We start from the raw sequence: 21,927 nt of genomic DNA on the forward strand, positions 1-21,927 counted from the left end.
TCGTGTAATGAAGATGTTCCTTTCTCTAATATTGCTGATGTTTCCAGTATGGCAATTCCTGAAGATTTGTTTTTTCATGGTAAAAAATGTAGTTTAAAATAACACATTCAATAGCTTTGCTTCACATTTTTCTTGGATGGTCTTTTCTGCATTCTATGCTTTAATTAAAACCAGTTATTTTTACATGTTGTAGTGTATTTTTATCCAAGTTGTAACTGGCAGTTTGCCCCTATTCATTGCTTTTCTTGATCGTTCTGGGTTTGGTTTATCCTACCTACCAGGATAGTCTTTGTCCTTTAATGAGAGTGTTACACTTACAGACCACCCAGCCAGCTCTTCCTCCCCAGTGGCTGTTTTCCAATTGTCTCAGTGCTCTTCAGCCTGATTGCTATGCTGTTGGAATGTCAGCAATAGCTCTGTAGCAGCACATTTTTGAAAGACCATTTGCTAAATATGCAATAAACTTTTTCCTACAACACCTTCCTGACAGGTACATTGCACTTAGAGAAAACAATCACTCAGACCTTTAAGAAACAACCGAAAACACTTGTTTTAAAACTGTTTTGTAACATTAAAACTGTAAAGAGTAATAAAAAACCCAGCCCAACCTCAGCTATGGGATCATCCTGTCACATTTATACAACTGTCTGTGTGCAAATACATACATAAAATGCATATAACTTCACAAAAATGTACACTTCATTCTGCCTTCTGTTGGTGCAAGTGGAGGCTGCCCTCATTGAGCTAAGATCCAGATCTGTTTTCTGTCCTACATGCCCGTTTTCTCTACCACATATAATAATGGATGTCTGTCTTAACAGTATGTCTCTAAACTTGTCATTTGATGGATCACTTACCTTCCCAACATCCAAATCCCTCACACTTTATATTAGGATAAATAATATTAGAAATTATTAATATGGGAGACTATCACCCACTAATTTAACCATAAATCCTTTATTATGGCCAAATGGTATTTTATATGATTACTCTAAACATGTCTCAGCTTAAAAATAAGCAGTGACTACACCCAATACAGTAACAAAGTATTCGTAAGTATGGGATCAGTACACTTACAAATAGGCCAGACCTAGGGAAAACCATCTCATCCTCGCATGCTCCAGCATGATTAAGTGGTGTCTGACAAAGAACCCTCAGATTCATGTTTCTTTATATCTTTTAGCTAACTTTTTAGCTTTAGCAAAAACCCAGTTTGAAGCAGCTTATCCTTGTTACTTTCCCTACTACAAGGCCTTCCTTTCTTATCTCTTCCCCTTCTTCTTGCTGACCAACTGCTTTCTCATTGCACCTGGGTTCACATAGGCTTTACTTTTAAGATAACACTGATTTGCAGATGGTGGGAAGGTCCACATTAGCTCCTTTTAAGAGAGGTTTTTTTTTTGTTATTATTATTTAAAACCAGCTATAGTCACCCCTAGTAGTAGTCATAGGCCTTCTTTTTAGAAACTTTTCCTAATCTCATTAATTATTCCAGTGTGGGCCACATCCAATACTACCTGTATCTCCCTGAGGATGTCACATGGGCTGCAGCTGTGTGCTGATTGGGCGGCAAGCAGCCTGGAGGCCACAGGTTGAGAACCACTGATTCTGTGAACCAGACATCCTCCCTACTTCATTTCTTCTGGCCTTATGGCATTATTTTCAAGGCCTTCCTTCTACTTGTTAGTCATAGCCTTTCTTTACAACACACATATTTCCTTAACCAAACTTCAGCTAACTGTAATTATTTTATATTTATTCTACACCTTAGCTCCCACTATATTCCATATGGTAACAAGCAGGTAGGAGCCTATGGATTTCTCTCATTCAGCTGACCAAGATTTGGAAACCAGTGCCTTAGAATCAATCTGTCACAGTTCTCTGTATCACACTGAAAAGCACATCATCCAATAATACCTAGTATGTTGCCCTCTTCATAGAGAGCACAACTTGTGTTGTAGGTTCTGTTGTGCTGTGATGGAGATTGTCCTGTGATGGTCTTGTTGCTTATGCACTTTATGACTTCCTTTCTCACATTGTAGATAAAATGTTATATGTACAAACTGTAAACATCTCATTAGGAAGATATTTGTCACTGAGGAGGAACTTCCAAAAATGTTGCTGTATTACGCATGCTGCCCTTCTGAGTTAAAATTTGCCTGGTACCCGTGCTGTAATGCAAGAGACTAACCGGCTTGCACGTGGGCACAATACCATCCTAAGGCAAGGTTATCAACACAGGCAGCGAAGAGACCATATAAGAGCATCATATGCATTTGTAGCAAGCCAGCCAGGAATGTCCAAACAGCTGAAGTTGCATGCCTGGAGCCTTGAAGACGTCATCACTAATCCATTTCCAAAAATAAAAAGTAACTTCTGTCACTGAAGCAGAGTTTGAGACACTCATGATTTGGGTTTAGCATTGTGGAAGGAGTCAAAAAACTTGGAAGATGTAATACCAGGTTAACCTACTCTGAATTCTTCCATTGTGCTCCTATATAATGGGTCTACATATTCCACACCAAAGTAAGTTTCTGCTGAAAGGTTGTTGGGGTCTTTTGCAAGCTGACACACACGTTTTATTTAGTAGAGTCTTAAATTTGCACTGACATATCAGTACTCCATGAAGCCCCACTGAAAAGTGCAATGATTTATTTTACATGACAGATTTACCCTGTCTGAGTCTTTGTATCTATGAAGGTCAATCTATTTAAAGAGCCAGTGAAGCTTCATGGAAAAATCTGAAAAGCATTCTGTTTAGAGATAACGCTGCTGATAAACATTTCTCGTATTTCTTTCTTCCTGATTATTACTGGGGAGATCTGCATGAACACAAGATCTTTGTTCCTTAAGGCTACATCTTTTGCTGCTAATTCTGAACTTGAATTAATAATAAATTATCATACATATAGTACTTACAACATTAAAATATTTGACAAGCATTCAATCCCTCATAATATACTGTAACTACAAGTAATTGGTGTCACAGAAGGTAGTTCTTTGAGGGAGTTGTGTTTTGTATATGCAATGAAGGGGGCGGGAATCTATTTTACTCCAGAACCAAGGACTATTTCTAGGTTGCATTCAGGTGTCTGGGTTCAGTACCATAAATTAAAATGAGAAAATGTGACGAACAGGCCAGATCCTCAGTACTGAAAATGATGCTATTCTTGTTTACATGGCTCATTGTGCTTATGTGATAGTTTGGGAACCAACTGGCCTGCTATCTTGTCAAAAGATTTACCAAAAAAAAAATTTTTTTTGCCACAAATGTCACTAATGTCTCATTTAATTCTTTCCTATGCAGTCTCAAAGGGTAATAAATAGTCTGAATTCTTCCTCTGGTAAAATGACTACGGAGACAAATGCAACAGGTTAGTAATATTCCAAGTGGACTCAGGAACATGTCTGTCAGTGCCTGTTAATTTGCATCTGGCATTGCATATATATATATATATATATATATATATATATAAATGCTCCTATTTTGGTTTGGAAGCTTAATTTTTTAAAATTTTTCTGTCCTTCCATTCATTTCAGAGATCCTTCTCATATGGAAAGAAAGTCGGTGGCAGTAGTGACAAAAACACAAAGAGAATTAGGGAAAGTAGGTAGAATAAAAATGAAAGGAAAGAAGAAACCAGAGAATGTCTCAAAATGCACAGTGGCTTCTCTACCTCCAAATAAATTATGACGAAATGACGAAACGGGAGCTCAGTTTAAAATGCACATTAAATATTAGAGGTGTATCTCCTTCCATTCAGAATAGAATTCTAGTATTTCAAAACAACTCCATTTCTCCACATTTCAATATGAGCTAGTATAAAAATAGCTGCTATGATTACTTAGTCTTTGCTAAAAATATAATTTAATTCTTAGCACCTGGAGAAGGCATCAGAAACAAATAACTGTGACCTTAATTTAGCATCTTATCTAACAGATATCTATCTTATCTTACTATTTTTCTCCTGCAACATTCTCCTTTAGCATTGCCAGAAACCTATGATGAGGTAAATCCACAGAGGAACACTTAATCAGACACTAAAACATTATCCATTTTTATCTTACAATTTTTGCTTTCTCTGGTGGTAAAAATGGAATAGTTAAATGGGGAAGAAAGACAAATGTACTATGTAAAAATACAAAGTCAAATTAATGGTTAGGTAAAGAAACAGTAAGTGTAAAAAACATCTTCCAGATTGTGAGTTAATCATTTATGTAATATATGTTTTGTAATGTCAACATTATATCACCCCACAACTGTTGTGATGATTTTGAACTCCACCAACCAACAAAGTTTCATGGGCACCATTTCACAATAAATACTGAACAAAATAGTCTAATCTCTATCCTGAAAATCTGAATGAATACACTGTTTTTTACTTTTTATTGTTCAATCAAAAAAACATTTCAGGTGTATTGGTTCCAACCAAATTTTTGTTTTCTTACCTATTGTTTTGATATATAGTATCAAATATGTATGAATGCTGACTCAAGCACAAGAACAGGCCGTGATCCTGCAAACATTTGTGCATGTGCTTAACTTTTACTTCATAATAGCAAAGTTAAGCATGTGCATTAAGTGTTTGCAGAACTAGGGCGTAAGTCTCTTCTTTAAGATACACTTGTCCTTATCAATATATACTTGTTTATTTCTTATATTTATAAGATTTTAATAAAATCACATATTTTAAGATTTTAAGACCAGAGCTTTCATCCATATTTCCCTTTAATATTGGTATGAAAAAGCCATAACATGCAAAAGCTTTGATTACAAAAAACTGAGGCGGAAAAAATAGATACATGTAGTCACTGCTCAACTGATAGCATGATAAATTATATAAAACAAACACATAAAAGGATAAAAGTTATGGGGAAACCAACTTAAAAGTCACTTTTCAATCTGATGTTTTTTAACTTACTATTCCTATAAATTACACTGAGAATTAATATAACTGAAAACAGTAGAGAAAATCACTAATTTTTCTATATTTTTTAAGTTTGTTTATTTAGTGTATTTGACAGCATTAAGTTTTAGAGACATTTTCATTGTTTTGTTGATGGTCAGTTGCACTTTCCAGTTCCAAGCACAAGCATCTTCCTGTCATTCCCATGCACTGCTCTGGGGGAGCACATGTTCCCATTTTTGGCCAGGCCCTGCAAGGTGATGTCTGCTAGTAACAAGCAGAGCTACTTCTCTTTTCAAGTCTGAATAGTGTCTCTTCCTCTCTGGATCCCTGCTTCACAGCCCTTTTCACTCCCCAGTCCTCAGCATATTGGCTGGGAATCTTTGGGAGTCCATTTCATCACTGCCTGGATCCCTACACTGAGATAGGGAGGACCCGGAGCCCAGAGGGCTCCGGGGAGCTTTCTTTATTCCCCAGATCCTTGCATGGAAATAGGGAGCACTTGGCAGCAGCTGAGTAGGCATCCTCATGCAGGGCTCCTCTGTAGGATCTCAGAGAAGACATCCATTAAAATCACTTCTCACTCATAATTTTAAACTTTTTTCCTTTTGTACTGAAATATTCCACATTGCAGTGCTATTGGAGATAAACAAGTTTCCTTGCCACATAACCCGTACACCTCTATTAATACAATGGCTTACAAGACTTCTGTGATGTACAATAATGCACGCTGGGATATCTTTAGTGAACCAAAAGATGGCTGGTAAATTTCACAAATAGAATGGGGTGGAGGGTTAAAATTTAGTTTAAACATTTTTTGCTTGATGTCCTGCCAGAGGGTATTCTAATAAATCTGGGATCCACTCAATTGTAATTGTATTATTACTGTAAATATCTGATTATAATTTATTATTATTTGGTAAACATTGACAAAGCACTAAGCAAAATTAAGTAAAATCGTGCAACTGGAACCGCTCACTACATTTTTAATCACTGATTTAATGTAAAAAGTTTTTAAATGTTCTCTCTCAATCAACCAACTCTGCATTTCTCCTTTTGATAATTAGCTTTTGTTTCTTATGCATATCATCACTATTATTTCCACTATGCAGTAGATTTACAGCAAGTATACAAATTAATAGTCTCTTCCCATTCCAAATCTAAATTCACAACACATAAGTTCATTGTAGGTGGAATATTTTCATGAACAAGTGAATTTTCTGTGTTAGAAGGAAACGAGGGAAGAGATTTGCTGTATATGAATTGGGAGACTGTTTTAAGGCAAAGCATGAAATACATACTTTGAAAGCTATAAATAAGGACCATTTAGAAGAAGAATAGAGATACAAATTTCAATTCCATTAAAAAAGATGGACTTAGAGCTTTGCAGAGTGGAGTGGAAAAATTGTAAATATTTTGCTAAAAAAGCAAGGATTCTCCTTGAATAGGATTGATATGCATGAGAAAGAAGGTGCAAAGTACAAAGTGATTGAAGAAAATAAAGTGACCAGTCAAGAGAAAATCTTGAGTAGAATGGGAGGAGCAGAAGGAAATATAGGAAGAAATTAGAGCAGAAATGTAGCATTTTGAAGTGTTTAGTGTGAAAGAATTTCTTTCTGTTAGTGTTTTGGAGAGCTTAATGCAAAATAATTTCAATTTTGTGAATTTGTCTGGGGAAAATATTACAAAGTGCTTTGTATTAGGAAGTAAAATACTGTTTAAATGCATATTTATAGACTTTTTATATTACAGTTGATTTTCACCAATCCACAGGGGTTACTGTTCACTTTTACAAACCAAATGAAAATCATCAGTAGGTGGCAGTACTTCCCTTAGTACTAACAGCTGTGACTAAGGCTAAGACTAAAGCTATATATACACAGGTGTCCATACTCAGTTACTAGACTGTGTACATGCATGCGCATATTCTTTATACCCACACTGAGCTGTGCTGGACATGGGTATAATGTTGAGTAAATGGGTATACCCACTAGAGTGGCCACTCATGCATTCCTAGAATATCAGACATTCCAGTACTTCTGGGAACAACATAGGGCCTGCCCCTGTCAATGTGACCCTTTCCCCACCAGCATGATCTCAGACATACAGTGCATGTGAGGTCATACCACAGAGGGAGTGCCATTTTGAACAGCGCACCATCCCACTCCCTGCTGGCTTGACCTTGAATGCAAGGTCCTGCTGGTGAGCATACAGCTGTGTACTTTTCAAAGTGGAATTCCCCCTTCTGATACCAAACAAAACCATGTCTGGTTTGGATGAGTACCAGATGGGGGACAAACCCTAGAAAAGCAGGACTTTCTTGTGTAATACTGGACAAGTGGCCTGCCTAATACCTGCATCCACACTGATGTTGTTACTCAACATTAGTGCAGCCATTTCAGGGGCAGTATCCCAGGGTTCCATGCATGAGGGAGACACTCTAGGAACCCCTTTGCTGTGTGCTGTTGGTATTGTCCCCCATCTTCACACATTTGCTGATTGCAGTTCCTGTTCACCTCTCCGTCTTGCCAAACTGGGTGGAAGACTCAGAGCAACTGAATGATGATCTGGTTCTGCTCCTGTGCCTTATTGTAAGACAAATGTTTATGCACTTGAGCAGGTGATAGGTGAGATGCAGCATGGAATTTTGGCAGAACTTTCTGACGTGCTAAAGATAGCTGACCTCGAGGGGGAATGACAAATCCATTCAGCTTCCATGGAACAGATAAGATGAATGCTGCTATTGCTATAGTATAGCCAAGGGTGGACTGTCACTTCTGGTGTAGAACCAACACAGAGTGGTAAGATCAAAACATTTTAGAAACCTGATTACCAGCAGTGGCTTCAGAATGTCTGAATGAGGAAACAGACCTTCACGGAGCTGTGATGAGTTTGCACCAAACCTGCACCTTTAGAACATTTGATTCAGCAAAGCTGTACTGGTGCAGAAGCAGGTGGCTATTGTCCTGTGAAAGCTAGCAACACCAGACAGCTATCGGTTAGCTGCAAATCACTTCAGGGTTGAATCCTGTGTCAGGGTCATGGTTGTGCAGGTTTGCAAGGCAATTAACATTGTGATTTCCCCACAGGTGGTTGCCATAAGCAAAGTTCTGGAAATAACAACTGGATTTCAGTAGATGGTTTTCTGAACTGCACAGGGGCCATCAATGACACCCACATCCCTATACTTTGCCCACAAAAAGAGGTGAGTATATGAACCAAAGAGATTACTGTTGACTTGTTCTGCAAGGATTAATGGACCACAGACTAAGATTCATGAATACCACATGGGAAACACTGGAAAGGTTCATGATGCTGGGTTGCTGAGATTAAGGGAGAAGAAGGGACTTTTTTCCCCAGAAACTATATGGTCCTCTCTGGTGTGTGACTGCCAATATTTTCAGGATGCAGACTTTCTACAACTTAAATAATTTTTATCTACTCAGAAATGTGAATGGACATATCAGCGGTAATCCATTCATCTTACTTTTTTTCTTTTCTTTAAAAGAGAAGTATTGTATACCAAGACACTGATTTATGAAAAGAATCTTTATTAACCACTCATGGATCATCTCCTGTTTATTCACACAATTAAGTCAGACTTCCTTTCCTGCCATTACAGCTATCACTTTAATGGGCTCTCATATATAGTCATGAGAAAAGTTTAACGATGCAACTGATGAAAATGAAAGACGCAAGAAATGAAATATGATAACCAGGTACTGGCAATGTATTTTTCTACAATAACAATGGTTCAGAAATCATTTTTTAAATTATTATTCCTATTTTCAACATTGTAAACTATTTAATACAACTTCCTCACACCCAGGCCCCTCACACTTCAGGACTTGAATATATAAATGTAAATTAATCCAGCCCTCGAGCACATTAGAAAAATTCCAAAAATGCCAAAGCATTTGGAGCCCTGACCATATTTCTGTTCTCAGCCTCAGGAGAGTACTTATATTTGAATCAATCCTACAACTTCTTCAAGGGGTTGCATTACTGAGACCATGGCCTCTTTAAAGGCCATTGTAGAAGGGGGAGGAAATGAGTTTGTGCCCTTTTTGTTTGTTTGCTACTTTTATGATGTATAAATATAGCCTGAAAAGGGTTTTCCTGCTTATTTTTTACTTTGGAAATATTAGGAATATCATCTTGTTTACACCCGGGATCCCAGAGATGTGAACTGGGATCTTCCTCAGTACTTAAATTGAAAGGGGAGAGGAAGGGTTGAATCTTTAGTAAATATTTTAACAAAGAGGTCTTTTCTTACAAACAAACAAACAAACAAACCACTTGTCCTTGCAGTTAATTAGGTTTAATTATCCTAGTAATCTGTTATGTCATAAACCTGTAAGTTCTCTAATGGTCTATAAAGACTTCCAGGAAGAACAAGATAGATAAGACCTGAAATTTTAATGTAAAACAAAAACAAGTAGAAAAACATTAATTTTGTGAGGAAACTTTCATTCAAATAACGTAAAGAACCAAAAAACTGTACAGCCCCCCTTTTTTTCTTCTGCAGGTCAACTTTAAAACTAGCTGAATTTCAGTTTTGGCTGCCAACCACTAAAATCTGGCTCCCCTAATTTTTCACAAGATTTTCATTTGGAATTACTAGGGGGAAAAAGCTACTCCCCCTACAAAAAACTGAAAGCCCTGTTTCACCTCAATCTGTCTTGGCTTGTACCTATACTCATTCAGAATATTGCTTTTAGGTATGTGTTTTATCCATAAGGAACGTACTCTCAGTACATGAGTTTTACTCTCCCCTTTCTATTTGACAGTATAGTGAGAACGCCTTCTCCTGTTTCAATCTAGGTTCATAGATTCCAAAACCAAAAGGAACCATTGGGAACATCTTGTCAGATCTCCTGCATAACACAGGCCACAGTATGTCCCCAAAACGTCCACTCTTGATTTTAAAATTGTCAATGGTGGAGAATCCATCATGACTTCCATAAGTTGTTCCAATGGTTAATCACTCTCACCTTTAAAAATGTACACCTCATTTCCAATCTGAATTTGTTTAGCATCAACAAGTTCAACAGTTGTCCAGGTTTTGATACTGTGTATAAGAAAGATGGCCATTTGTATCATTGTTGCTACCACTATTATACAATTGCAACAAATCTTGCACTAATTTTGTCATGTAAGATGTCAATGGAAATGTTATAGATTTGCTAAGTATGATTATTCTGTTTATATGCATGTACCATCTTTGTATCTGAAGTTATGAATAATGGCTGTGTACTTATATCTTAAACGTGTTGTATTCCTCGGTGAAACCCCCCAGGTATAATTTACATTAGGGCTAGACAGCTATGTGTAAGGACACTCCACTCTCACAACAGGCCATTAGAGAAACTCAGTCTGTCCAGATAGCTCTTTCTGAGGATGCCTCAGACAGCGAGGAGCCAATGGCCACCTTCTGTGATTCACCAAACCATATAAGGACATGTGATCCTGGGCTCCATCTTGGGCCAGAAACTTTCCAGACACTTGGGCTGTGGTGTGGGCTTTGTCTGGGACTGGAAATTTCCAGGCACATGGCAGAGGATATAAAAGATCTCTCTGAGACACCTCCACTTTGTCTCTTTCCGGCTCTAAATCTCTGGACTATGGATTTACAACTTAAATGGAGCCTCTTGAAGTATGGACGGAGGACCTTCCAACTGTTTGGAAGTTACCAGGGAGACTTTTGCAAACCAGCCATCTATTCCACCACTGCTATGATCCTGATCTGTGAACCGTGAAAATCACTTGTATGTACATGATTCCTGAACTATTTATAACTCTCTTCTTTTATTAATAAATCTTTAGTTACTTTACTCAGGATTGGCTGACAGTGTGATATTTGGGTGAGATCTAAGCAGGGCCCAAGCATAATTTGTTCAGTCCCAGTACAAACGGGCCCCCTCCCACACACATACCACAATCCCTCATCCCATACATACAATCTCATGAGCCGTGAAATTTTTTTCGTCTTGGTAAAGGGGGTTGCAGCCTGAGCTGGGCCCCCAGTAAAATGTACCCTTCCTCCCCCCACGTGGGGACCCTGAATCTGAGATACTTACTGACTTGAAGATGAGTGACTAAGTCTTTAGGGTCAGTACGACCCTCATTACTACACTGGACTGGGTTGTCTGGATAGGAACCAAGGCTGGAATAATGCCTAAAGGGGGGCTGTGCTGGACTTCTTAGCCAGTCTGGTCATGCAGAATTACAGATTTGGCGACTCTAATTACACAGTAAACAGCCAGTTGGGGGAGCGGATTTTTGGCCCTATTTCTTGCAGTCTGCTGGGACCGTGACATGCTCAGGGCATGGCCCCAGGGAGCAGCGCACGCAGCCCCGCCCCCTCTGGACCTTAACTAGCGGGGCTGTGCGTTCCAACAAAGGACGTCACGCGGGCAGGCTATGGGGCGGGGCTACGCGGCCCCGGCGCCGCCGGCTAGCAGGGTGGGTGTGGAACACAGTGAGCCCAGGGGACCGCACCATCACATCACTGCGGAGGGTGGTTCCGGTCTGAACCAACTCTGCCGGGCGGGGGTCACGAGTAGCAGAGTCACGGCGGAGCAGCAGCCGCCGCGCTCCCCTCCCCGGAGTGCGAGCCCCGACTGACGACGCGCTCTCCCCGCAGATGGTTTAGCCCCTGTGTACCGCTCTCCCCCCCCCTATGCTGGCCGGGCGGTGGTTCGCTCCGGGACCGCGCTCTCCGCTCCGGAAGTGTCTGGGCAGCAGCAAGTGCCGGAGTCGCCGCTGAATCCGACCCGAGTCTCTGCTGCCGCCGCCGCCAGGTGAGGCCGCGTCGCGGAGCCCAGTGACGGCCCCGCAGGGCCCGGGTGGGGGGCGGGTGACGCTGCCCCAGTTACCAAGGCTCTGGCGGGCCCAGTCCGGGAGCAGAGGGGAACTCGGGGCCGGTCTCCCCGCCGCGCCCCCCGGCAGGGCCTCGCCCACACTCACTGCCCCAGAGGGGGCACCAGGGCCCCTCCTCGCCGGGACCTGGCCGTGGCACCCGCTGCGGCGCCGCCTGACGCTCCGGGGAACCGCGGGGCGGGTGTTACCCGGGGCCCTGCGCAAACATCCCAGGCGGCCCCGCCCTGGGTAGGGGAGGGAACCGGCCCATCTGGGGACCCGGACAGCAACCCGCAGCTGCTGGGGCTGGTTTGCTCCCTGCCCGTGCAGCCGTCCCTTCAGTTGGGACGCCGTCGGCCAGCCCAGGTAGTGTCTGTGTGCAAAGAGTCCGGAGAGACGGTCTGAGCTGGGCAGCGCCCAGGGACCGGGAGCTCTGGTCTGTGCGTCCGGAGAAAGGGGCCGGGCAGGCAGGAAACAGCTGCAGAAAGTCATGGCACTTAGCGCCAGACATCGCCCCGAGCCTTCCCCGCAGCTGGTGTGATGTTGAGCTCTGCCACCGTTCGCACTGAGTCTCATTTATGTAGCCTTTTTTAGTCTGGAAGGATCCTAAAACGCTGTATACCTTGTATCTATGTATCCGGGAATTTGCTACCCTCATCACTGCAGAGCAGCTGTAGGGGAACTTGGTGTGAGAGGTGAGAGAACAGTGATGGAAGGGAAATAATGGAATAAGAGAGAGTGGAAAATAGAAGAAGTAAGACAAGGAGAGGAAAAACAAGTGTCCCATTCAAAAGTGGTGGGTCTCTAATCATAGAACTGAAACACTGACTCCAGAAGAAGATAATTCACACATTAGGAAGTTGTCACACAGGGTTAGGATTACTCAAAAGTAAGGGCCAGAGTATTGGGCACTCACATGGCCCTTACGTTCCTTGGCATTAGTGGGACATTGGCATACTTTGACCTTCTTTTGAAAGGGAATTGTCTTCTTTATTATAGGTTTGAGTGTGCCACTTTATTGGTGTAAATACAGCAACCAGACTGAGTGTTGTTTTAGGATCTTACTGGCTTTAAACTTGAATAATATATTCAAATAGCACCACAAATTACTATTTGCTGTGGAAATGTGGAGTTCAGCTGCTGAGCAGCTTAAGAGGCAGACTGCTGATCAGTGCTATGTTTACTCCACCTAGTCTCAGGTAGTGAGTAAAACAGACCACAGACCCACTCCTTATTCAGACTGTGCAAGCACATGGATCTAGGTATCTTGAGAGCCACTGAGTCTTAGAGCCTTGTGAAAATCCAAGCCAACTATAAGTGGTGGGGAAGAAAGTTACTATTTTAACTACCTTGTGCCTCTTTATGCTGTCTGTCATGTTAGGAATAGCACCTAATTAGGCAATGGGAAATTGTCAAACTGCGGAAAGCTCCTCAGTTTCTCACACAAGTGGGAAAACATGTAAACTTTAAATCCATGATACAGCAACTTCTTTGTTAACCCTGCCTTTAATCTTTTCCATGTATAGGTTGTCTTAGAATGTAATGGGCTGTGGCAATTATATCAAGAAGCCAGGTTGCAGATACGGCTGTAGTCTTGAGAAATGAGGACAAGAAATTTCTCATGCTCAGTGTTCATTAAAAAGGGCTAGATCCTACAATGAATCCTCCTGGACATATCCCTGTATGGAGCCTGGCAAATTCATTTGCTGGATCTAGCCCATAATAAATAAAAACTGATGAGCCAGGAGCTGAATATTTCATGGGCATGATAAAAGGGCCTTTCAGTTAAAGACCATATGCTTGATTCTGGATCATTTTGAAAGTGACCAAAAGAGACAGCCATTGAGCTGTCTGGTTTGTGTGAAGTAATTTTTGTGTTAAGTTTCTAAAACACTAACAGTTAACATCTCGAAAATTACCATCCCCATTGGCATGCTTTGTCTTGGAGAGGTCAAAGAGGATGTGACTTCAAAGTGTATATTTGGGTTCTTTAATAAGTGGTCTGATTTTTTTTCTTTAAAAGCATTGAGAATCCAACAGCTCTCAATGAGATCCACTTAGGCTATTCTTCACTACATAATTAACCTGAGCTCTTATTTGGTAGTTTACCTTAATTCCTCTCCCTTCCACAAACGAAAAGCTATAATCTTGAGTTTTTTGGTGCTTTCAACCTGAGCTAGCTGGCTTATCTGGAGCTGTAGCCTAAAGCCCAGGTGCTGCATTCAGTCCAGTTGGTAACCTGCGTACCTTGCAGTGGGCTAAACCACTTGAGTGGTGATAGTCCTCCAGCACCTTCCCACAATTCTCTCCCCAGTATGCCCACAAGGACAGACAAATTGTTTCCTAGTGAATTGTGGAAGAATCATGGATCAGTTCAGCTTAGTGCAACCCAAAAACCATAGAATATGCCTCTTTCTAGAAGTCATCTGAACATATCCATGGGAATTGGGAGTGCAGCACCAATGAGGACACTTGGGTAAAGCTTTGCAAGGTGGCTGCTCATATCTGGGCTAAGCTAACCTGGCTACTCAGACCTGGGTGCTGATCCCATGAAAACACCTACAGTACTATTTTGAACATTTGGTTTTGGGAGATTAGTAAAAGTGCTCTAAAGAGGACTTTTTTCATAGTTCATAGGTGAGTGAGCAACTTAAGTTTAGATGTTCACTTTTTATGAAGCGCACATAAATTCCTGTATTGTATGAACACAAGTTTTAAAAGAATATTTTTAAACAATAGATACCAGTCATGCTATTCAAAGATACGTTAGCAAGAATATAACTTGCGGAGTCTTTCCAGCTGGAGGTCTGGCAAAATAATAGAGGAGAGGAAAAGAGGGAGACTTCTATCCAAGTCAAATACTTAACAAATGCTTCTAGGTATGAAACTTAGGTCCGTTTTCATGTGGATGAGTTTTCTTTCAACTATCTATCTGCATCTCCAATGCAGGTATAACCTTCCTTGCCTCCTATGGACTTGGTAAAATCTTTAGGAGGAGAGCCTCACTTTGCTGGGCCTCAAGGTCTGGGGAGCCAGAGCTCCCTTCCAGCAGATCCATGTAGCACCTTAATTAAGCTTTGGAGCACATCTTAAGGGCATATGTGGAAGGGAAAATTCTAAACAAAAATGCTTACCATTAAGGTTGAAAGTGTTTCAGTGGAACTCGGTTTACAGTTACCCCTCCCTCCCAAAAAATGCCCTTTACAACTGCAACTTCAAAAAAACTTCCAAAGGTTAGGTCTGGAACCTATCAGTTAATGGATCCATCCAATTCTTTATGTAATCCTTAGTCTCACCCCACCTTTATTTACCATGCTCATCCAACTTTAACTTCGCCTCTAAAGTTTTCAGCGTTTACAAGCTCCACTTACTTATGTAATTAACAGGATTATTTTATTTTTAACATCAAACCAATTGTTTCAATTTGTAAAAATATTCTCCTGTTCCATCAGCCTGTCATCCTGTTAGAAGCCATGGAACTCCATTATGAGTGATGCACCTTGGAAGTATATTCGTTCAGTATTGGCATTGCACATTTAATAAATTTTGATAGGATGTATTCCACAGCCTATTTTTATTATAGAACAAAACAAGAGAAGAAAGTTAAAGTTGGGTTTGTGTTGTGAACATATTGAGGTGATAGTGAGTTGTAAATGATTATATGGCATTGGGGAACTGCTTAAACCGTTAGCAGATTATTTCCAGACTGTACAACTTCAAACAAATCCAAAATGCTGACTTCTCTTGTAAAGCAAACATGATATTTTTTTTCATTTTCAAAATTAAAATTTTTTAGGTTTGATGTCTGGCTGTCATTTGTTTTCTTGTGTTTTTTCTCTTCTTTCTGTCCCGTCATTCCTGATTAAGAAAGGGGGTTCTGGTGATGGGTTGGGGAGTAGAATACTATTTACCATTCTCCTATCTGCTAGCTGTAAACTTTAACTGTAAATCTTCATTACAGCTGTTCTATAAGTACTAAGTTTGTATTTTAGTCAATGTATTTACCTCCCCCCCCAGAACCCAGTAATCAACATGTCTAGCAAAAGGGCAAAGACAAAGACCACCAAGAAGCGCCCTCAGCGCGCAACCTCCAATGTGTTTGCAATGTTCGATCAGTCACAGATTCAAGAATTCAAAGAGGCCTTCAACATGATTGATCAGAACAGAGATGGCTTCATTGACAAAGAAGACTTGCATGATATGCTCGCTTCCCTTGGTAATGTTATCCAGTTACAAAATTGTTTATTTTCCTGTTAACAGTTGTCCCAGATAAGTCCAGTAGAATGAATTTGTTAAAACTTCAGTATGTGAGAACTGTGTTTTGAAAGATGACTACCTAACTTGCAAATGCATACAGTGCTCTTTAAAATTAAAGAGTGATTTATTTACTTGTAGGAAAGAACCCCACTGATGCATACCTAGATGCCATGATGAATGAGGCTCCAGGCCCCATTAACTTCACTATGTTTCTTACAATGTTTGGTGAGAAGTTAAATGGCACAGATCCAGAAGACGTAATCAGAAATGCTTTTGCTTGTTTTGATGAAGAGGCAACAGGTATGTGGATGAAACACGTCTCTTGAAATTTCTAGTTTTTTCCACTGTTGTTCAATCCTAACAGTATAATCTAAACTTGATATATAGGTGGATCTGTTAGGCTAAAAGGCTCATTTTGGTACCTTTATTAAAATGTAGTATGACCCAGGGACAGTTGTTCTAACGCTCATGTCTTATCAAGTGATAAGAAACTTATACATCAAACTGAGGGTGAAGATGAAGACTGTCCTCTTGTCTGTTTCCATATGAACATCCCATACCAGTAATTATCTCCTACGATTGCCTAGTTATATGTTCTTCCTTGAAGCCAATTTGCAAACGCCCAAAAATGGAGTATGAGACACAACTGCCTGAGGAGGAAGAATGCAGCAAAGTAGCAGGCTGGGTGGGCAAAAAATAAATTTCTGTGGTTTTTAAAATGTTAACTGAGATGGGAGGCTTTAGTCTGAGTATAATTGACTTGGTCCCCTTTCCAGACCCATACATCCAGGCAGTATCCAAGTCTTGCAGCTTCTACATACATATTTCCAAGGTTGGGCCTTTTGTCTGTTCAGATCGACCTAGGCTTTTGTTCAGGCTCTTCTCTTCTCCTTTGATGCCAACCACATAGTTCCCTCTTTAAGTCCACACAAAATGCTGCTGTCAGGAAACTTTTCCTCGTTTGTCATTCTGACTACATCCCCCTCCCCAACTCTTTGTGAATTCCCTGCTTTCTTGGGAAAAGGGTAATTTCTGTGATCACAGAATCACAGATCCATGGGGCCCAGGTTGTGAGGAATGAGGAGGTCACACTTCTCAGCTACTGTTTCAAGATTTCTGCTGACACAGGCAGATGCCATTGGATTGGTTTGCAGTCTTTTCATGTTCCAAAATTATCTTTGAAGATGCAAGTCTAGAAACTTCTTTTTTTTTTTTTTTAGTGAAAGTTGAGATTCTGGAGCACAGTCCAGCAGAAAGGGGTGAATTCCACAGCATTCAGTATACTTAGAAAATATAGTCCTTTAGGTCCTTTGGAAACTGGGGTCTTCATTAGCATGTTTAGAAATTACATCAGTTTTGTATCACAGATGTCAGTACACTTGTAATTTTATCACACAATTGTCTGCTATAGCATTGTTGTTCTCATCTGTGGATATGCAATCTGAACCTTTCACAGGGTATTGTCCCATTTCAAACAGCTATTTTGAACCTGTATTTTTAGCACCTTTTGCCTTTTCAAGGGATATCCCCTTCCTGCTGGAACCTAGGTAAACAATCCCTCTTTGGTAAGGTCTTTTCAAATGTTAATTGATTTCCTTCCCCCCTAGGGAAATATCTCAATCATTTCCCTAAAGAGGAAGTTTAATTATTTTTTATCCCGATAGTCTTTCTGATTCATCATGCCTACAGTTTTGCATGTATGTCAAAAGAGAGAGCATATCAATAAGGTTATATAGAAAATTATTACTCAGAGTATTGTTAATGTCATGCTTTCTAGCTTATTTATTTAAACTACAGTGCTATCAATGGGCTTGGAAGGTGCATCTAGTTCAGCTGCCCTTCCCCCTCCCCCAGACAAGGTTGACTTAGTTATCCGTAAAGAATCCATGACAGATCATTTCTAGTCTAGTCTTGAATTGATTCCATAGTCTCCTTTAGCATCTTGCTCTATTGCCTAATTGTATACTTCATTCTTCTTGACATTTAAACAAATCTTTCCTGCTGAAACTTATGCCTGTTTTGTCTTAATTGACTGTTTTCTTTATAATATCCCTGCAAGCATTTTAGACCATAATGTTGCCTTTGACTTCTACTAGTTCTTTCCTGCAATCTGCACTTTGAACAATGTGTTCTTAAGAAACCTAATTATCTTGAACCATTTTCAGCACTTATCAATTGTCTCCATCTGCATGCATATGTTCTGCATGGATTAACTACTGTTACTCCAGTTCTACATCAGTGTAACTCCATGTGGTGAATAAAGCCAAAAAATATAGAAGGAATGGAGTTTTACTGATGTAATACTAGAGTAATGCAATTGGGATCCAGGCCGACTTGATAGAACACAACTTCTTCATTTGTTTTTCTACCTCCCACTGCAAAACCAGGTCCCTTCTATATTGTAGTTGTGTATACTCCTCCTTATTTGTCAATAGCACTGGGAACTAATCGAATTGCACTGGTAAAGTTTGTTCCTCTTGTTAGTTCCCCCACTACCTGCTTTGTCCCTTACTGTGTGCCCCATAATTCATTCTTAACTAGTTGTTTTGATTCTTTTATTCCCTCTGCCTTAGTTAGGCTATTTTTGTGGTATTCTGTCAGTATATTGCTGAGTCCTGTTACCGTCCCAATCTTTTCCTAGTTTGGCAGCACTGTTCAGGGCTTTAATCCAACTAATCAGATAGAAGCATTCAGATCCATATAGCTGAACTCCAGTACCAAAAAGTCTTGCACTCTTATGACAACTAATACCTACACCATCTCCTGTCACTCATTTACTTCTAAACATTTTACTGGTTCTTGGATGTTAATCTGTATAGTCATCTTTCAGTTGTTGGTCCAGGTCTGTGAAGTGGTGTGATCCCCTCCTATGAGCATCTGGCCCTGTTAATATGGATGTGAATAACTGAACAGGTTCTTTTCTGCTGTTTTTAATGTAGAATATTGGGTTTAAACTCTTTTAATATTGAGACACCATTCAAGGGCTTATCTTTTGGTCCATTCTTTGCTTGTCTGGCTTTCTGTCCTTCAGTCTTCTCTGATATCTACTCACTGAGGTTGTTTCTAGTCCCTTTCTAAAGTGTTAGTGTCTGCAGAACCTATTTCTTCACAAGCTGGTTGTTTACTCCTCAGTCATTGTGGTGTCCATTTATGGTGTACATCTGTCTTGCATAGTCTAATAGTACAGCTTGTAGCAGTCTGTGTCAGATGTTTTTTATAACTGGTTTGTCTCCAGCTAGAGCTCAGTCTTATCCTTTTCCCTTCAGAAGGACAACTACTGTGCATTTGAGGCAATGTAGGTCTCTTATCTTGACCTCACGATATGGTCCAGTCTCTGCACTCAGCTGCCTCTGCCTTTTTTTGTCCCCCCAATTTCCTAAATTTCTTTGGAACTATTTGGCAACCAGTGGCTCTAGTAATATCCATTGATGTTAAATTAACCAAACTTGCTTTTCAGTATCCAAGTCATCTTAACTTCTCATTTTATGCCTGTGTTAATAATTTCCTTGTGTTCATCTGCTAATCTCGCTTTATCATAAAATAAGTGGCTTCATTTATCCCACCTTTTCTGGTCCATTTCCCTTCCTCTGACACCTCACAGCAAGCTTTTCTGCCTTCCCCTCAGTTAACTTGCTCTGCAGGTCTCCTCAGTTATAAACGCTCCTGGACATATGCCAGATTTTCTCAGTATCCAAATGAAACCCCTTCTAGCAACAGAACTTGACAGTAATGAAAAGCCAAACTGCTGCTGTTTAGTCCTCCGAGGAAACTAGTAGGTGTCTGTCCATCCCCTGTAAGGTAAAGTCAAGAAGAATATAATGCCGTTTAAAAAATAAATAACTAAATAAATAATTGCCCAGTAGAGCAGCAGTGACTTTATTTATTCATGACTCAGTTAGCAACGTATTTGTTCTTCCATTTTAAATGTTTCAGATGCTTTACTCCCATGTACTATATCCCTGTAAAACATTCCCTCTTTTCATGAATCCATGTAAATTGTATCAAAGCAACTGTCTCTCTTGAATTTGAGAGGATTAGTTTATGGAAGTTTTAATAATTTCATGAAAAGCCATTCTGATCTCTTGGTGTAAATACACTCATTTATTGCATGCTATAATAGGCAGATATGTATCTGTTGCTGTTGGCATGACCGTATACCCTATTGTTGATATAGCTTTGCTTTTGAAGTAAAACATTTTCTCTATCCTTATTCCCTGTATATATTGCATTCTAGGGTTCATTCAAGAAGATTACCTGAGAGAGTTGTTGACAACAATGGGAGACAGGTTTACAGATGAAGAAGTAGATGAGCTATACAGAGAGGCACCAATTGACAAAAAGGGAAATTTCAATTACATTGAATTCACGCGCATCCTCAAACATGGAGCAAAAGACAAAGATGATTGAAGAAAACTCTAGACACCTGCAGATAATTTCTTGTTTTCACTCATGTTTATTTCTCAGGGTTTTTTTGTTTTGTTTTGGTTTTTTTGCTGAAAGAACCTGTTGCATGCAGTTTAGCTTCACAGCTTTTGCCTTTTTCCATGTATTTATGGATTTCAGGCCATTATGGCACACTTGCACCTCTGTAATCAGACTGGAAAGGGGGATTTTATTGTAGTGAAAATGATTTGGGAATAAAGATTAGTGAATGTGAAGGCCTGGGGGAAAAATCCCTGGATTTTTACATTTTTATAATAAATACCATTTTGAAATAAAGATTGTTATATAAATAAATACTTCATTAAATCTTTTCTTGTAAAGAGGCTATTCTAACCATATGTGGAAACATATTCCCAAATTGACAGTTATATCACAAACTTTTGACATTTTTGGTTCAGAATTAAAATACTAAGCAGTGGGTTTACAGCTTGTACAACAGTAACCTACAAGTCTTAATTGAGACATTACTGTTCTGGCGCTTAAGCTGGGCAGTGATATTACATTTTATGTAACACGGTGAGGAAGCGTCTTTATTTAAAACTCTGGTACACAGCAAAGGAATGGTTCTAGTGGTGGAAATCAGATTTGCTTGGTGGTACGAAAAAATCCTGGAGGTGTGCCCAATGTTACCTGTACAGTATTTAATATTCTGGTAACTTATTTTTTTATGGAATGTGTTAGGCTTTTCCAAAGGCAAAATGTTCTGTAAATGGAAGATTTTGGCTAGACATGACCAGAATACCTATTTCATGCTCCTTACAAAGTCTGCAGGAGTGAGCTTTCTGGCACATCTTAGACCTGTGGTGGTACTAGGTTTCTTTTTAGTTGATGAAAAGTGCTTTCTCTTTTTCGTCTCCTCTTGCCATTGTCTTTCAAAACTATGTGTTTTGGCTTTGGGGCTGGAAAAAAGTGTAAACCTAACCTAATCATTCTCTTTTTTTTTTTTTAAATGTTATTTCTGCCTTTTTGGGGCAACTGGGAACATATGAATTTTGCTTTCAGAATAAAAGTTGTTTATTTTGGAAAAGGCTTCTGCCCATTTAGGGGATGGGGAGCCTTTTAAAAAACAAAAGCTACAATTATGGCACAAATGGCATGGGTTGGATTCATTCATAGCTTTGTAGTTGATCCTTTTGTAAATTTTAACAGTTTGAGGGGTAAATTTCTACCCACAAAGATTCTATTAAAAGTTCCTAGAATTTCAGTAGACAGTTCTGTTAAACTTGATTCTTTAATTTTTTCCTTAAAAAAAAAAGAGAACTGATTTATGCCCAAATTCTTCATCCAAAGCAACTTAATAAGATCATGGGCCTACCTCGGTGGTGATGATTTTTTGTTTTTGTTCTTGTATCTTGTGCCATAGCATAGGGTATATGTCGTCATTTTATCCATTATTCGGCACACTCAGAGGCCACAACTTGTGTGTTGGACTGTGTTGCCTTGGGATTTAGGTGCTAGT

General features: G+C 39.8%; 1 protein-coding gene across 1 annotated transcript; it reads left to right on the forward strand.

Annotated features, from left to right (window-relative positions):
• Nucleotides 1-11,409: 11,409 nt before the first annotated feature.
• Nucleotides 11,410-20,797, forward strand: LOC137152583 (myosin regulatory light chain 2, smooth muscle minor isoform-like). The gene is made up of 4 exons (XM_067547294.1): nt 11,410-11,710; nt 15,786-15,984; nt 16,164-16,325; nt 20,260-20,797. Exons 2-4 carry the CDS (start codon nt 15,801-15,803, stop codon nt 20,430-20,432), a joined length of 519 nt encoding a protein of 172 aa, XP_067403395.1. The 5' UTR covers nt 11,410-11,710; nt 15,786-15,800; the 3' UTR covers nt 20,433-20,797.
• The last annotated feature ends 1,130 nt before the right edge of the window (nt 20,798-21,927 follow it).

The sequence above is a fragment of the Emydura macquarii genome, unplaced genomic scaffold (assembly GCF_026122565.2).
Source record: "Emydura macquarii macquarii isolate MOO-44397 ecotype Brisbane River unplaced genomic scaffold, CSIRO-AGI_Emac_v2 contig_212, whole genome shotgun sequence".
Classification (NCBI taxonomy): Eukaryota; Metazoa; Chordata; order Testudines; family Chelidae; genus Emydura; species Emydura macquarii.